We start from the raw sequence: 18,932 nt of genomic DNA, 5'->3' as shown, positions 1-18,932 counted from the left end.
TTTTAATTATTTTTTCTGACAAGAATATGACTGTGTTACAGAAATGCAGCGGGAAATCTTGCTTTGTGTTTACTGGAGGAACAGTCATAAATTCTAATGGGGTTGATCTATGGAGCCCCGTGTAGGATATAACGGGATGCAATGGGATATAACACACTTTATCGTCCGTTTTACCGAACTAAGTTATCATTCTACATCAAGGGTCCTCGCGAATGGAATACGTTTCCCGCTGATTTAAAATCATGCAATTTATTGTCGTTATTTAAAAAAGCTATAAAACAATACATACTGGCCCGTGACAATCTCTCTTTATGCTCTGTGGTATTGGTATTGTCCTTACTATTGTTAGTGGTATTTATAAACCTTTTATTCACGTTGTAATTGTTTATTGTATATTTTGCTGTGAAGTCATTGTGGTTGTCTTTTATTTTCGCACCCAGTCAGTAATCATTTTTCACCACTGTCTTATCTAATGAATAAGTAAATATTATTTAAGAGATATTGAATTATAATTTAGACAGTTGACCTCACTGCGACATGTTTCATAATTCTGACATACCACCATGGAATTTTGCAGTATTAACACCCATTTAAGCTTTTCCTAATGATCTGTCAGCTGAGCTTGTCCCAACACTCCAAATTTGTCGAAGATTTTAACCATGTTTCCACACTCATCGCGCTGACTTGAACTCATCAAGCAGATCTATACACTGACCTAGTCGTGCTTTCTTTGCCATTGATACAAATCACAAAGAATTGCCAGGAGAGAAAGACGTGTTTGAGTCTCAGCTGGAAGCAACCAAGCTAGTCGATCTCCAGTATATCGCCCCTGGCAAACCCCTTGTTCCGTTCTGTTTTCCAGTTAATGAACAATAAAAGTCTATCTAATCACGACGTGATTGTTAAACCGGAGCCGGCATTCTCTGGCGAGCCGAACCCGCACTTGGTCCGGGCTCATAATCACTAAATTTGGCTAGATATTTACCCATACAAAACAGTGTAATTTCTTCAGGATAAATTAGAATGCCTTGTAGTGATTAACTTGAAAGAATCATCTTGTACTGGCCATTAATAAAATGTCGGTGAGAAGAAGTAATAAAGGATGGTGTTTGGCCTGTAACGCCGGTTAAATTACCCCCGGCTTACATACGGGTCTGGCGCCTTGATAGCCGTCTGTAAAACCCTCCCTTTGTGCTCACACAATACGACAGATTGCAGGAACGAATGGTCAGAGAATTCGAAGTTAGTCACTCAAGAATCGACCGGGAAAACTCACGAAAAGTTGAACGTAGAAAAGTAGAAACATTCATATTAAAGTGAAAAGAACGAAGCAGTTTGCACTGTATCCTACTGATTGCCTCGGAGGCAGATTTTCAGTTCTTCTTAACGATGATCAAGGATTCAGTGTCGTGAAACTTTACACATAAGGTCAGTCCGATTGCGAAGTCACAGCTAGACCGGTACTTAATTTATGTATAGTACAACGTAATATGGCTGAGAGCCTTGTAACATGTATGCATCACGAGATACTATAGCAACGCTCTAAGAGTCTGTTCGAGTGTTGAAGACAGGGGTAGTCACTCCATGTGTAACATTAGTCATCATACTTATATTTTTGTCAGAGCTGTAAAAACAAATAGTCTTTCCGGATTTCTTGTGTTTGTGAGCGCAGATGCTTTACGAATAACTGGCAGGCTACCAAATAAAAGTTGGCAGAGATAAGCTTAACCTCGAAACAGGGAACGCTTCCCCCTATTGTGTGCATCGTAAGACGCTAGAAATGAGCTTTCCAGTCGTTCTGTACATTCATTCAATTCCTACCGCGCGATAATTGTGGCCCTGTTGACAGCAGTGCCCTAAAGGAATGCAGATTTTGAGTGCATTACCCTCCCGAACCTTGCCCGACCCTAGTCTAGCCGGGAAAGGTCTGTCCAGGGAAGATCAGTCAGAGTAAACCCACGTTTTTACCTAACCACCATCCGCACTCCGGAGTACGGCGTAAAACACCAATCAAATAAATAATTTATAAATATAGTGTCGTCCAGCGCGTATTGTCAATAAGAGTTCATGCACAAATTCCTTGTCCAAGACAGGGATTGAACCTTCACCTGATTGGTTCTTGGCTGAACCACCTCACTATCTCTCTATTTAATTTGTCAGATTTTTAGGAACACTATATTCAGTCTGTTCTTGGGTCGTAAAGTTGGTCGATAAGTCCATCACTTACGTTACTTGATAAGGTCTTAAGTATCTAGGATCGAAATAAATTAACCGCTCCATTACACGAGCCTAATTGAGCTAGAGTGAAGGAGATTGTATCCCATAGTTACATGAAACCCAGTAATGTAGCCACAAAAACAACACACTAGATATATCAAATAACAACAAACAGCAACACAAGTAAAACCGAGTATGTGATTTAAACAGATCTTAACTAAAAACAAGGCTAGGAATCAAAACAACGTTCATGTAGCACTGAGCAACTGGAATCATGTTGTTGGCCATACTGTACCCATAAGCTGACTGTGGTTATTGTACATTACGCCATTTTTTATATGAGATATCATGTTCCAGTGTGATGGCACTGTAAACAAGAATGTATCGGCACGAGTTGGCCACAAAGACACTGCGTCCTGATTCATCCGAAATAATGATACTGACGTGCACATCTCAAGCGAGTAAATAAACACGACGGGAGACCGTTAAGTGTGATCAGGCCGACAGATATGACGCCTATGTCGAAGCGCTGGGCAACCATTTACAGCGTCTTTACCTCGATACCGTCGGCTGATGGACAGTTTTCTGTTTATTACAAACGAGGAAACAATTACAGCGTGAATCTGAAGGTGCGAGCTGATGTGAGCATCACGAACATGTCACGGCTTCTGGGAACAACTGATTAATAGTCAGTTCTGATTGACATCCCTTGGGCACAGCGATAGTTTTACACCATACATTTAACACCCACGGCATCTTACAGTAATAGTATGTCTGAGCATAGTTTTACATGCATTTTTATCGTTTTCTGATTATCTGGAGGCACATGTGCTAATATTTTATTGAATTACTCAGATTTCTGTTTCGTAAAAGGTGCTTTATAAAAGGGTTGTTTACATAGCACTCTACTTTGCAGTAAACTGGTCTTTTATGTGAGAGGTCTCTAAAGCACACGCTCTCCACTCCATGTGGAGTTATACCAGTTACAGCTATTGTGCGAACACTTAGGTATAAATGGCTATAAATGACAGTATAGGTAAGTATTCAGAAGGGCACGCAGACTCCGCAACAGAATTCGGCTGTAACTTGCAGAAGTTAACTTTATGTGCAAAGCTCCAGTATGTAAGAAGAAACAAATATGGAAATCTGTACGACCAGTTTACTTACTTAAGCCAGCAGGCCGCCTTTATAGCCAAACTGAAGACGCAGATTGATGACGTCATATACAAATGTTGTGTAGCCACTGTTTTACAAAGGAGTGACTTTAACTTTACATTGACTGTTTGAAGGCTGTACGCTTTACACATATGACAATTGGTCAAGCTCTCCTGGCTATCAGTTCTCACGTCATGACGTCCTGAAGCCGGCCTCCACTGAATAATTTTGGATTAGCTAAATCTTGACAAAATGTTGTTTTTTGTGCCGCGTATGTACTCGCATATAACACAATTGCAATGTTAAACCTTGCAATCTGGAACTCTCCCTTAAAGCAGGCGAAAGCTAGTAGTCCTCAGAACTTCACATGAAAGACTGTGAAAAGCTTTTTGTACGTGCGATCTTCAGTATTTTTTTTTCGATTTATTTTTGAAGAACACACGCATTTGAAAATGATTTGTGTATGGTGTGTATTGAGGAACACATGGCATGATGAAAGCACCACACAAATATGCTATAAAGGAGAATTCGGTGTATGTTTACGTATTTATGTGCTGTCCATGGCATTTCATATGAAATTTGCATCATTATTATTTTTCTCCTCATTTTATCTTTCAGTTTCAGAGAGCAGAAGTTAAGGGGAAAGTACTATTTCATTACAGAAAATGTTTTCCATCGATTTGATTCTGGTGAATTCGTTAGCATATGACGAATAAGGCTGCCATTGTCCATGTTTTAACTACCATGCTGATTGTCATTATAATTTGTCCCTTGCGGTGCACCCAACCCCCACTCCCACCTTATGTGCCCCATGGTTCACCCATCAGGAGCCTCATGTAGTAACTATTTACTTTGATCATGCCCATGTGTCTCCTCCTCAGGTGCCTCCCCGTACCCGAACATCGCCCTGTCAGACCTGTTCTACATGCTGTCCAATGGTTACAGAATGGAAAAGCCCAGCAACTGCTCAGAGGAACTGTAAGTTATCACACACCTAATGCTTTTCATACAGGTTCATGTGGATAGAAAGAAGACACAAAAAACCATACCTGTGCCTGTTTTTAATATTTACTATAGATACCTGGCACGTGTGCTATCATTATGTACACATTAGACATATATTATTTCAGATTGCGGGGCAAGTACGCCGTCTACCTCCAGTGAGCTTCGAACTCCCAAACATTGGCGGACTATCCCCACAGACGTTTACATTTTTTAATTTAGAAAATCGCTTTTTATACCAATTCTATACTTGGTTGGCTTGAAATTAAAAATTCGATTTGCACGGAGAGACATAAATTAATCTCCAATATTTTGCTCACACAGTCGAACACATTGATATAGCATAGGTGAACTGAATGAATGGATGGATGAATGAATGTATTAATTAGGAAATGATTGTATGAATGAACGATTATAACTTACGTTAGGAAGGTGAGTTAAACGTCATTACAAGCGCTACGTCTGCGCCGCATGTGGTATTTTCACATTAAGCTGCCACCAGAGACGGTGACCCTGCCTGTCAACAGTGACATGCTGCACCCTTATGGCGGACAGCCCTACATAGTTACACCAGAGATTCCCCACGTTCACGAACTAGAAACAGATTCCGAAAGTTTAGACGCTGAATGCATCCCAGCTGAGTTTATTGAAACAAAAAGGTTTCTAATGTTGCTCCAAATGGCAAGAATGACTTGAGTTGTTTGCGAATTCATCGCTATTTCATAGGCACCGGTATGGCACATATGGGGGACTGTAAGAACCTACCTGTGTGACCCCCGGGCCAAATACCGGCCATAAAACGGGTATGCACATACCATCAAATTTCTGGGCTCATACTGACTTTGTGGTATGAGGTGTCCCTCACTGGAAATCACATGCTTTTATCAAACTCGTGGCGAAAGCTTTGCATGTACTTGGCGACGTGCAGAGGTTTTCTCGGAGGTGTTCAATTTCTTCCACGTATAAATCTAAAAACCGTCGTTTTAATTTAAAAAAAAAAAACACATATACACCAATAAATAATTTCAACCTCAAAAGAGCCGGACCACACAAGTACAAATTGGCAAAAAATAAACTACGTAAATTGAGTGTATGTACAGATTTTAAAAGTAGAGAGAGCAAGGTTTAAGTAAGTCCATATTCAAACTGGCTTTTCCGTCTTTTAATTTCCTACAAAGCCACTCACCAGCAACTGTTTTACTTGTAGATACAGCATCATGCGTCACAGCTGGAAGGAGTCTCCCAAAGAACGGCCAACCTTCACGCAGCTGCGACTCTACATCGAGGAGCTGCTGACAAGGAATTGTGACTACCTCGAGCTGGAAAACATTGATGTCCCGCTGAGCAACACGGACAGCAGTTCCCTCCCTTTGTCAGATCCCTTCACCACGTCAGCAATGGCGGCGGCCTCAGAGGCCGCGGCAAATGGCCGCCTCATTAGTGTATCCAGCGGCGATGAAATGACAGTTGATGTTTGCGTCCATGATAAATCCACAGATAAACTTCTGCATCATGTCGAAGATGGCGAAACAGCAGTGGATTATCGCAACACAAAACAAAAACGAACAGAGCGGAGATGAAATAAAGTTGAATTCGTCTGTCACTTTTGGACTGAAAAAAACATTTGAAATCAATGCTCACACGTCTGACAAACTTATCTTTCAGCAAATTGCTTGAAGCAGAACTGTCCAGTACTTTGTGATATTGTATTTTATATCAGCATCTTCATAACGGTGGTCAAGTGTTCAAGGACAATTAATGTCTCCGCAACAGACATTAAAACTAATGCCTTTGTGAATTCAGTGTTCAAAGTGAATGTTGCAACTAAACTGCTAACACAACTATTGGGGCGTTTTTTTTTTGGATATGCCTGGTCCACATGATTAAGCGTTATCACTGGCCTCTGTGGATCTTCCCTTTTGAAGTTAATGAAGCCAATTCAAAGCTGGAACTTCATGGATGTACGTAATACTTTGTTGGAACGATTAATTCGTTGTGGAAGTAACTGTAAAATCAGGCATTGCGTACGACTGGACAGGTATAGGACCTCTGGAGAAGTGTTCAGTTTTGAAGGTTTTTTATTGTTACCCATTCAGGAAGACTTTATTACTTGGGAAGGAATTTGGGAGGTCTGTAGAGGAATGAGCGTTTAAAAGAACCAAGTCCATGTCGACGTGGAATGTTGCGATTGTCCAATCTGTCTGTAATGCAGTGCGGTTGCACATTGTTCTACTGAAGATACGGTATTGAGGGGTGGATACTTTGGACGCCTTCAGATGGGTGCGCCTTTGGATGGGTGTCCCTACAGATGGGTGCCCCTCCAAATGGGCGTCCTTTCAGATAGGTGTCCCGACAGATGGGTACCGCTCCAGATGGGTGCCCCTACAGATGGGTACAGCTCTAGATGGGTGTCCCTAAAGATTGGTGCCCCATCACATGGGTGGTCCTCTCCAAATGAGCGCCCTTCTCCAGATCAGTGCACCTACAGATGATTGTACCCCTCCAGATGGGTTCCTCTGTCGAGATGTGTGACCCTTTCCAGATAGTGCCCCTCCAGATATGTTGCAGGAAGCCGTACTGTGGATCAGTCAGCAAGATAATAATAAATTTGCACAGCTATCACACACGGGAAACTCAGGTTGAGCTGATATTTGTGTTATCTGTATATACAAGATCGTTTTGTGTGTGTTTTGTGAGAACATTTGTGTGGTTGTGATGAACTGGTTAGCTATAGTAATGCCCCATAGTTCACTGCATTTGATAACTTTACTAGAGCCTGAGAGTTCACTGTACTGGATAGTTGTCGCAATTATCTCACAGTTCACTGTCCGATCAGTAGCCTCTATCAGCTACTTGTTTATCCTAGTGAAACCATCCAGTGGTGCCACATCTTATGGATGAATTTGCATTTCGCCGTGAACTGAGGACTTCACGAGGAGAGGTAAACCTTGTGAATCAGGGCTTGAGAGTGTATACCGATAAGTTCTCAGATACGTTGGCCACCTTCCCAGCTAAACTTGCCAATTAACAGCTCAAAATTGGTAATCGCTCAGTCGCCTGCGTTTCAGTCCAAACGTTCTATGAGCTTATTTTTTTGCGAACGATTCCGAGTGCGACCGACACGAATTGAAAATGGCAGTCAATGACGTCTGGCTTGCTGTCGATGCACCAGGTACATTTGATATGTGTGACACGAATTGAAAATGGCAGTCAATGAAGTCTGTCGATGCAACAGGTACATCTGATATTTGTCACACAATTTCAGGAATATACTTTACGATGTGAAAGCCAGGATTGCTCTATCATTGAAGGACAAATGTTTTTCTAGCGTACAGTTTTGGCATGTTAATAACGACAGCACTCTCGAAAAGACCGAGTTCCAGGTTAGCGAATGGAAGATTACAGATGTGTATTTCTGAAAGCTATGCTGGGAAGTATGGAACGGATCTAAGATCTGACAGAAGACATCTGTACGTACGACATGGAGATATAGTTGATCATGAGTATAATGATATTCCACAGAGTCTCTGGAAGTGGTGGACCCCATCATACTTAGAAGGGCAAATGGCTGTCATACAGAACAGAGTCGAACCTCGATGATCTTAATATGACTGTTGGAGTTGACTACAAGGTGTAAATATTTGCGCTGTTTACTTGGAGTCATGTTGAGTGAATCCGGCAAACCGGATAGAGGGGGCATACAGCTGACACTTTCTCGTCGCTCAGCCTGGCTGACGACTTCACAGCTATTTATTTTTAAATATTTATTGGTAAATTATGAGCGGAGTGCTTGGCACCTCGGGTTGGTCTGCTATGATAGGTGCGGACCCGCTGTTCTGTATATCATGTACATACCTTACCGTGGCAATAGGAGACAGATGTCCATATGTCTTGGCTGCGGGCATGTTAATGTGCTTTCTGTACATAGATTCTTTGAGAAGAGTAGGTTGATCGAGAGATTTATCTGCAGATATCAGTGAAGTTAATGGTCATTACAGATTCATCAAGCTTCTTTCTCATCGGAATTGCTAGGGGGCTTCAACTAGTCGAATCTACATTGTGTGTACAAGTGTTTTAATTCATCCGATGCCTGCGAATGAGTTACCCATGCAGGGTGCATGTGATCTAGATATGTCCTTCACAAACAAGCAGCTATTGTGTCAAATAGCTTAATAATAGATTGTAAAATATTTGTACTTATTTATTTATGCAGTGATGAGTGAGTGCTTGGGTGTTTGCTTGGAGTGCACACGTCTTCCACACGTGACCTACACCTCAGATTTTTTCAAACATTTATCGCACGGTAACATGAATGACCTGGCTATGTTATTTGACAAAATATTGTAATTTAAATTGCTACGTTACATATTTAATAATACTAGTACAGAACTATGTTTAGTGATTTGAAAACGTTAGGAGACGAATTTCCAGGCTAAAACATTAGCTGCCTTCGTTGTAAATCTGTATTTCAGATATAAAGCAGAAATGCAAGCCTGAGATTTTTTCTGCTTAGCCACAATGTAATTTATATGCATGTATGTGTACAGGTATATGTCCAAATGTACTATCAGCGGAATCAGTAATGGTGTTGCTCTACCTTTCAGGCGAATATATGTCAAATACGTGCATTTTCCATTTACATGTTAAGTAATTTATGTTCCACATTTGTAACGACACAGCCTCTCTAAGTATACAGAGCAAACAAATTCATGAACACTAATGGTATGTGTTGAAAGGCTACATGTTGTAATGCAAACCGGATACGTGTAAGCTTTGCAGCTTTCAAAGAGTGTAAAATCAGTGTAGATCACACCAGAATACTGAGCTTAAGGTATCCATTGATCGTTTCATTTAATTCAGACTCTCAAGTACATGAAGAGCCACGCAGAGAAAAGAACATTATTTTATTATAGTGATAACAAACCGTTCACTCCTGGATCCATAATCTGTGATAGATACCGTTTATTGTTGCTTAGGAAAAGTTATGAATACAGGAACTATTGTTTTGGAAATATGTCAGAGTGAAAGAACCTGAATAAATGTACGTATATTATATTGACCTTTAAAGGGCCTCAGTGCATGTAGAGATGTGATACTGACCCCTAAAGGGCCTCAATGTAGAGATGTCGCTCTGATCCCAAAGGGCCTCGGTACAGATATGTTATACTCACCTCCAAAGAGATTCAGTGTTATATTGACCCCCAAAGGTCTCTATGTAGAGATTTTATACTAACCTTCGAAGGGCCTCACTAAGAAGTCATTCTGTGCCTCACTTTCGCCAGCCATCCCTTCCCAGGGAAAGCAGTTGTATATACAATAACAAATATATACTCTTTTAATGTCTTAGCCTCATCAGTGAATTAAAATATACGTTAATTTATGCAGGCTGATGCCTATTTCTGTGTCACTGTGTTGTTTTTCACTGTAGCAAAATTATCGTCCAGATACATGTAACACTGCTTCTTTGCAGCTGGAATTCACGAAGACAGTTTGGAAGTTTATGTCACAATATAACCGTATGTATCAACCGCTGACAACTACTTATCAGTGGATTTATGTGCTCAACCTTGAACATAATTACCCATGAATAGTAGCTGATGAAGCAGGCCGGCAGGTACTGAAAACTACCATATACACCCCACGGCATATAGATGTCTATGTGTCGAAACAGACATTCCTATACCAGTCGTCGACCAAAAAGGACGTTCTGGGTCAATAATCGTTAAGACAATTCCCAAAACGATGCTCAACGCAAATTACCAAACTAAGAAACTAAGAAAGTGTATAAAGTACGTAAGTAGGACGGAATCATACAAAGAGAAGAGGTCAACATTTTCAAGCGACGTAGGAAAGACACAAGGTATGTCCGACTGAGTGAAATCAGTTTTCTAATCGTGTACCATGTTAGAATGCCAGTAATCGATAAGAAAATATGTATCTCAGCTGCGCTTTGATTGCGTCTGTTCATATAACCAAAATGGCGATCTAATTCAACATGATGAATATAAATCCCCCAGCCCGGGTTAAGCGGAATTAGATACAATCATGAAGCAGAGTGCCAGAGATTCTGGACGCTCTGTCCATGTTAACTTGCAAGAAAACTGTACTCATTGTAAAACTTAAGAAACTTGGAGTAAAGGCGTTTAATGGAATAAGCTTGACACACTAGTATTTGCAGTAATAACTTGTGACGTTGATTGAAATCGTCACACAACACGCAGGATCTAAAAAATGTTTCAAGGTGACATCCGCATACGCCATATGCAGGACGCTTGGGTACATTGCTGCCCAAGTAAGGATAATTTACAATGTTAAAATTGAAACTATCCCTCTTGCCGTAAAGTCTGCGAGAGGGAAACCGTTTTGGTATTTGTACATATATAGGTTTAGATAAGATGTACTATCTAGAGAGTCTGTGGTTCCTTTAAATCTTTCACAGCCTTTGTTATATATGGATTGTTTAAAGCCAGCAGATCATCAAAACACCGTTTAGTGGATGAAAAAGATCTGGCCTGGTGAGGATTACTCATTAATAGTTTCTGCAAATAGTCGTATTCATATGAGAACAGCTATAGACTGGCCAAAAGCGGGGCACAATTTGTACCCAACGGAATACCTATACACTGTTGATTATATGGTTTGCCCGAATTTCACATAGATGTTATTAATGAGAAATTCAAGCAACTCAATGAACATGGAAACATCGTATGAATGGTAACCCTTGTATATAGTTGGGCTGAAGACGGTATAAGGGTATCACTATGGGAGACTAAGGATGATAAACAACTGACTTGTTTAACGCTCAAATTAGTTATAGGCCTTACTCAAGAAGAAACAAATAAACATGACGACGCTTGAATAAGTTCAATTCATATATATTTAAACCAAAAATTATATATATATATATATATATATATATATATATATATATATATATATATATATATATATATATATATATATATACATATATATATAATTTTTGGTTTGGAATATTCTGGCTTACAAAGGCGAGTCAGTCCACGTAAATATAGAATCCATAGCTAAGATGATTTCCCCGTGACGATGTTATCACCCCTGCTTGTGAAGGTATAACTTCTCAGGGCTGACGGGTTGACAGTGCCGGCCGTGATGTCGAGCTGTCGATGTATGTTTCAGTCCTAGGAAATATACACAAAGTCACTTTCAGAGTAAACTGAGATGAAATGTACGTAATAGCACAAAAAGACAGTGACTGAAACAAGCTCCAAACTAACGTCTCAAAAAAAAAACAAGTGGCGAAACACAAGCTCGCAGAGTGCTACGTACAGAAAATGGAGTACAAATGACGAATGTCGAATGACGTGAAAGACGCTATTTCCAAACCCAGCAAAATCTTTCACAGTGGATGGCAGTAAATATGACTGCTCTCAAGTGAACATCAGTAAATGACTGCTCAAGTGGACTTGAATGAATGACTGCTAGCTTTACAACTCTGTCGCTCATATTTATAAACTAGCATAAAGAAAACTCCGAATGGTTTGATCGTAAACATGTTTACAACACACATCGATACATATTTCCAAAATGTACACTCTATTTACAATGACACTAAACTCCTAAACACCGAAGCGTTAAGAACACTCGACTGAATTACAGTGCAGGCTATAACACACACAGAGGGGGGAGATGTAGGTTAGACAATGGCAAATAAAACAAAAGTAAGACAATGTTTAAAGACAGTGTTCGTAACAATGCTTTGATGCCTTTGACGTTACTGTAGCGGTGACCAGTTTTATTAAACACCGATACAATGTAGAACTCTTGGACCAGAGACAGTAGTATTCTACATGACTAATGGCATACTGTAATTCTTCAACCTGTTCGCATGGTTGCAAGGTGTTTTTCTTTTTTCAAGCATATTCTGAAGCCATTATTCTGTGAAGAATAGTAAAATTACACTTTTTGTGAAGTTCTGGAATTGGCCAATTCAATCAATGTAATCATGTGGAAATATGCATAAACTGTACTGAAAGTTGCTGTTTAATATGCGAAAAGGTTAAGGATTTAATGTAATGGGCCAGAAGCAATGCTATCTGACATGACGTATACCTGATAGACCACCGACAGTACTATTCTACATGACCAATGACATCATGGGCGAGAAGGAATGCTGTCTGACGTGATGTACGGCTGATTGACCACCGACAGTACTATTCTACATGACCCATGACATCATGGACCAGAAGCAATGCTGTCTGACATGACGTGTGGCTGACTGACCACCGACAGTACTATTCTACATGACCAATGACATCATGGACCAGAAGCAATGCTGTCTGACGTGATGTAAGGCTGATTGACCACCGAAAGTACTATTCTACATGACCCATGACATCATGGACCAGAAGCAATGCTGTCTGACGTGATGTAAGGCTGACTGACCACCGACAGTACTATTCTACATGACCCATGACATCATGGACCAGAAGCAATGCTGTCTGACGTGATGTAAGGCTGATTGACCACCGACAGTACTATTCTACATGACCCATGACATCATGGACCAGAAGCAATGCTGTCTGACGTGATGTAAGGCTGACTGACCACCGACAGTACTATTCTACATGACCAATGACATCATGGACCAGAAGCAATGCTGTCTGACGTGATGTAAGGCTGACTGACCACCGACAGTACTATTCTACATGACCAATGACATCATGGACCAGAAGCAATGCTGTCTGACGTGATGTAAGGCTGATTGACCACCGAAAGTACTATTCTACATGACCCATGACATCATGGACCAGAAGCAATGCTGTCTGACGTGATGTAATGCTGATTGACCACCGACAGTACTATTCTACATGACCCATGACATCATGGACCAGAAGCAATGTTGTCTGACGTGATGTAAGGCTGACTGACCACCGACAGTACTATTCTACATGACCAATGACATCATGGACCAGAAGCAATGCTGTCTGACGTGATGTACGGGCTGACTGACCACCGACAGTACTATTCTACATGACCAATGACATCATGGACCAGAAGCAATGCTGTTTGACGTGATGTAAGGCTGACTGACCACCGACAGTACTATTCTACATGACAATGACATCATGGACCAGAAGCAATGCTGTCTGACGTGATGTAAGGCTGACTGACCACCGACAGTACTATTCTACATGACCAATGACATCATGGACCAGAAGCAATGCTGTTTGACGTGATGTAAGGCTGACTGACCACCGACAGTACTATTCTACATGACCAATGACATCATGGACCAGAAGCAATGCTGTTTGACGTGATGTAAGGCTGATTGACCACCGACAGTACTATTCTACATGACCAATGACATCATGGACCAGAAACAATGCTGTCTGGCATGATGTAATGCTGATTGACCACCGACAGTACGATGTTATCTGCCTCATTTATTAGATGGTATATTGAAGATCTGCTAGCCCTAAACAATGAATATGTACCCACCCTTGCTGGAACTAAATGAAACTAAAGATGGTACATGTTATCTTGACCGATATTTGTACGAAGACCAAAATGGTTTTCTGCCACGGCCAACTTCACGGCAAGAAAGATAGTTTCAGTTTTGACATTATAAATTATCCTTACTTGGACAGACTACCGAACGGTTCTGTATATGGGGAATGGATATCTGGCTTTGTAGCATTTGTTAGATCCTTTGTTGTGTTTTACTTATTTGTTTATTTATTTGGTTGGTGTTTTACGCATACTCAAGGAGATTTCACTTATACTATTGTGTACTGTGTGACGATTTCAATTTTACGTCACAAGTTGTTACTCCAAAAACCTGTTGTTTCAAGGATTTTCCTTCAAACGCCTTCTAAGTTTACAATGAGTATAATTCTCTTTTATCTAAGTATGGACAGAGCGTCCAGAATCTCCGCCACTCTGCTTCATAATTGTCTAATCCTGCTGAACTCGGGGGTAGGGGATGTATATTCATCGTTTTGAATTAGTTCGCCGCGTTGGATTTTAGGTTGCAGTCAAAGCGCAACTGAGCTACAGGCTTTGGTTATCAACAACTTGTACAGCCTATTAGCATGGTAGGCCTACACAACTTTGAAACTGATTTCGTTCATTCGCGTAAAACGTTCCTTGGGTTCCTTAACATCATTGATAGGTGTTGATTGCCTTTCTTTGCCAGATTCCTCCCTATTGTTGCACTTTATCTACTTTCTTAGTTCTTTGGTGATTTGGTGGTTTTAAGGAATTGGTCCTGTGATTATTGATCCGGATTATTAACGCGAGAGTCCGTATCCGGGTTCCATAGTTAAAAGCCGTTTAACGCTCTCTTAAAACCGGGAAGCTATGTTTAACTTTAGTACTGTAAAATCCAACTTTTTTGCAGTGGCGGATAGAAGAGAGCATTTATAATGTGAGATTAATACTTTCTGTTACACACAAATTACTTAGAAAATGTAATAATCTACCAATATGTTAATCAAAATTAGCATTTTTGTGTTCCGCATTATAAATGTTAAAAATCTTTGTTATATAACATTATTTTACAGCTTTCAATCAATCATTATACTCCGATTTTAACATTGTAATATGATGGCATTCACAAAAGTGTGACTTACAAAGAATAGTACTTTCTGAATAAGCTGTCATTAATTAGGGCAGCAGATATACAGTATGGCCACACGCATGCCCGTCACGCAGTACACGTGGCTAAATGAGGAACACAAACCACAGCTCTCCCTCCTCCTCTACACACAGGTGCGTCACATAATACACGTGGATAGATGAGGAAGACACTCCACACTTCTCCCTCTTCCTCCACACACAAGCACGTCACACGATACACAAACCACAGCTCTCCCTCCTCCTCCACACACAGGTGCATCACATAATACACGTTGATAAATGAGGAAGACAAACCACAATTCTCCCTCCTCTTCCACACACAGGTGCTTCACACAATACACATGCATAAATGAGGAAAACACAGCTTTCCTTCTTCCACACACAGGCGCGTCACACAATATACGTGGCTAAATAAAGAAGATAGACAACAACTCTTCTTCCTCCTCCACAAAGAGGCCTGTCACAAAACACACATGGCTAGCGGTAAAAAGTAGCTGTCAAAACCTGGAGTTCTATCAACGCCTAAACTAAGACCTTATTACGAAATATTAAAATCCCGAAACTACAGTACATCGACGTGTACATCGACATGAATGAACGAATAAAAGGCGTTTCAAGTTGTTCTCACTTTTTTAGGTCCAAAAAATGTTGATTAAGTTATAGTTGCTGAGTGATAAAACAGTTGTAGATGTGGGTGGGTGTTTGTGCTCGCTAACGACCTGGTTACAGCTTTCTTTTGGCTTTCGTTTGTAGCCGTTTTATGAAGACATGTCTGGCTGCCTATTAACATATGGCTTCATTTATTTTGCGTTAAACATCTAACGCTAACCTCTGTCCCTAATACCTGTACTCAGTTGCCTGATTTGCTATTAGTGGCTGTTTACAAGTACTAGTTGAGTGTCTATCTTCACACTAATTGGTTGCGGGGGTGAGGAAAACGTACCTCCGCCCCCTCTACTGTATTTTCACCGTTCACTGTAACCTTTAGGTGACCTTGAGGTACTGACCATTACCTTGCGATGATGACAAGTGGCTGGCTTGTGGTAATATTAATTCATGTCCGTATATGGGCTATCTAAGACATATCAAGTAGAAATTTATATCATCAGAGGAAATAGCAATCCAATATTTCCGGACTACTCAGTCTAATTACCAACAGACTGTTTATCCCCAACCTGATCATGATAAGAGTACCTCGATCGGATAACATCAGAGTGAACTGTTGGAAATGCTGCCTTAATTGAGGTGGGTGGGTGGGGCGTGGGTTGGGTTGGTAACACTGGTAACAAAAAATAATCAGGACATGTATATAGGACATTCATACAGGACCACAGAAGGTGGCCCAGGTCATTGTATCAGGACTGTTCATAGTAGATCATCTACAGGCACACAAAACTATCCCGAGGCCTAAATGTTGATGGCATGGTAGCCGGAATGGTACATACACGCTCCGACAGCTGACTGAGATAGCGGTGGCTGTCAGTGCACCTATACCCACATCTGTTTATAAATAATAAACTATACAGTCATGCCCTTGCAATTCCTATTAGTATAGTGTGGTTTTAGAGAGTACCCATTCCTTGCATACAACATATGTGTTTATATATGGACTTCAGAAGGTTTATTCTCACAACTTTTAAAATCTTGATTTTCCCTAAAGTTCCCCACAGAAGAAAAGGCAAGTTTACACTCCAATATTACCATACGTGTTGTATGGCTTGTACGAGGTTTTCCGGGAACACCTCAAAATAAACCTGACCTTCGTTGGTCAAGCATTTTGATTAATTTTTCGAGCACGTGACTCTGTTTACCAATGTGTCTATGTGCGAGGCGTGGTAGAAAATGAAATCCTTTAAAATATTAAGTATAGAACATGGAGGTCAACAAAATAGTATTATTGTATTGATTAAGTATAGAACGTGGAGGTCAACAAAATAGTATTATTGTATTGATTAAGTATAGAACGTGGAGGTCAACAAAATAGTATTATTGTATTGATTAAGTATAGAACATGGAGGTCAACAAAATAGTATTATTGTATTGATTAAGTATAGAACATGGAGGTCAACAAAATAGTATTATTGTATTAATTAAATGCCGTTTACGCGACGGCATAAGCCTGTCAGCTCTAGAACAAATGTCAGTTGGCGGTAATCTTCTACCGTTCGTTCCGATGGACGCGGGTTCGAATTCAGCTTAGATGATCAGAACGGAAGATTTTCAAGAACCCATAGTTCCCCGAGCTATGGCCAGTTTCTTCATCCGTTAAACTTACAAAATAATGTAGGAGTGAGTAGATGTGCACTTGCCTTGTGCCTACGTATAAAAGCAGACATATCACTACATAATCCTGCTGATCATCTTAAATGAATGAGATACAGATGTTTACGACTAAGGCCGTTTCATTACCTAGCAGCTGTTGTCTTCTAAAGAGTGGGCCTGGAGAAGACAAATACGCGCATCTTGACAGTTGGTTGTTAAAGAAGCCTTGGCGCCACGCTGCATCTGACTGCACAGATTATCTCTGTTCACAGATTGCCTTCTCCAATCCGATCTGCCCATTAATGAGGACACCGGAGCCAAAAAATGCCATTCTTGTAGACACCTGAAACAAATTTTGAGTCTTTGTACAAAGGTATAAACAAACTTTAGAGATTTAGAGGAGAACACAAGGGAACGTCAACAAACACCGATTCCACGATGTTTGTGTAAAGGTGATAAAAATATGTTCTTTTCTCGGTGATATCAAGTCAGAATGGAGAGTAATGCCCCGTATATCAGTGGATGATGTTAAGTTGAAGTTGAATAAACAGCCACGAGCAATCTGACTGAAGATACTTCTGACCGGAAACTCCTATTAGCCAGCCAATAAACTCTCAACAAACCCGTCTGTATTATCAGACAACCCGTGGACTGGGAATTGCCCCGGACATGGAATTAGGGTAAGTGTTTATCCAAAGACTGCCCGAGCTGGCAGAGATCATGAGCTCCACGGGGACTTCCACAGCCCTAACAGATCAGGTAATCACTATCAAAGCAGTTCCATGGGTCCACAAAGACAAACATTATCTGACTGGGGAATTGTGCGTAGATATAACTATCAGGTATCTCAGTCAGGCTTCCCTGGGGCAGACAGAATTACCAGTCTGTGGGGTTTACACAGGAATGCCAAGACTGTGATATCTGAAACATCAATGGCAACGCGCCATACCGAAGTCTTTTTTCCTAAATCTGATCAATTCATTTGGATATATTAGTTGAATAGTTTCTATCTTACTAAACACAGTCCCACTCACTTTAATTTTACTATTATATATCCGTATAACATCCCACATTGAGTATCGGGGCACAATAATCCTACATCCTACATTTTGTACACTGAGTTCCACAACAGTATTACTGGACTTATTTATACGTCTAGAACATTCCTTGCGTCTTTCCAACGTCGTTCCAGCCTGACGGTTGATTCTCTTTAAATTTCTTACTTTATTCACTTTTTTGTCATTTGGTTTGGGTCGAACGTTGTTTCGGAAATTATTCTTGTGGTTATTGACCCAGGCCGTCCTTCATTGTCCACGACTGGTGAACGAATGTCTCTGTTGACGGTTACAAAGCATTAAGTCCTACAAACAGTCCTGTCCCACAATAATCCTACATTGTGTGTCACGACAGTCATACACTGAGTCCTATAACAGTCCTGCATTGTATGTCACAACAGTCCTACGCTCTGTGTCACAACAGTCCTACATTGTGTCCCACAACAGTCCTACATTGTGTGTCACAACACTCCCACACTGCGTGCCACAAAAGCCCCACATTGCGTGCCACAAAAGTCCTACATTGCGTAACACAACAGTTCTACATTGTGTGTAACAACAGTCCTACAATGGGTGTCACAACAGCCCTCCATAGCGTCCCACAACAGTCCTACATTGTGT

At 40.7% G+C, this 18,932-nt stretch overlaps 1 protein-coding gene across 1 annotated transcript in view; it reads left to right on the top strand.

Moving 5' to 3' along the window:
- The window catches only part of LOC135466884 (fibroblast growth factor receptor 3-like), a 31,192-nt gene extending 21,422 nt beyond the window's left edge, over positions 1–9,770 (top strand). Inside the window, exons 13-14 of the mRNA XM_064744639.1 lie at positions 4,254–4,350; positions 5,582–9,770. Of these exons, the coding sequence (XP_064600709.1) occupies positions 4,254–4,350; positions 5,582–5,954 (470 nt within the window). The 3' untranslated portion in view covers positions 5,955–9,770. The remainder of the gene's footprint in view (positions 1–4,253; positions 4,351–5,581) is intronic.
- The last annotated feature ends 9,162 nt before the right edge of the window (positions 9,771–18,932 follow it).

This window comes from Liolophura sinensis, chromosome 6, assembly GCF_032854445.1.
Source record: "Liolophura sinensis isolate JHLJ2023 chromosome 6, CUHK_Ljap_v2, whole genome shotgun sequence".
Taxonomy (NCBI): Eukaryota; Metazoa; Mollusca; class Polyplacophora; order Chitonida; family Chitonidae; genus Liolophura; species Liolophura sinensis.
Note: the sequence above shows the minus strand (reverse complement) of the source record. Positions and strands in the feature narration are given on the sequence as shown.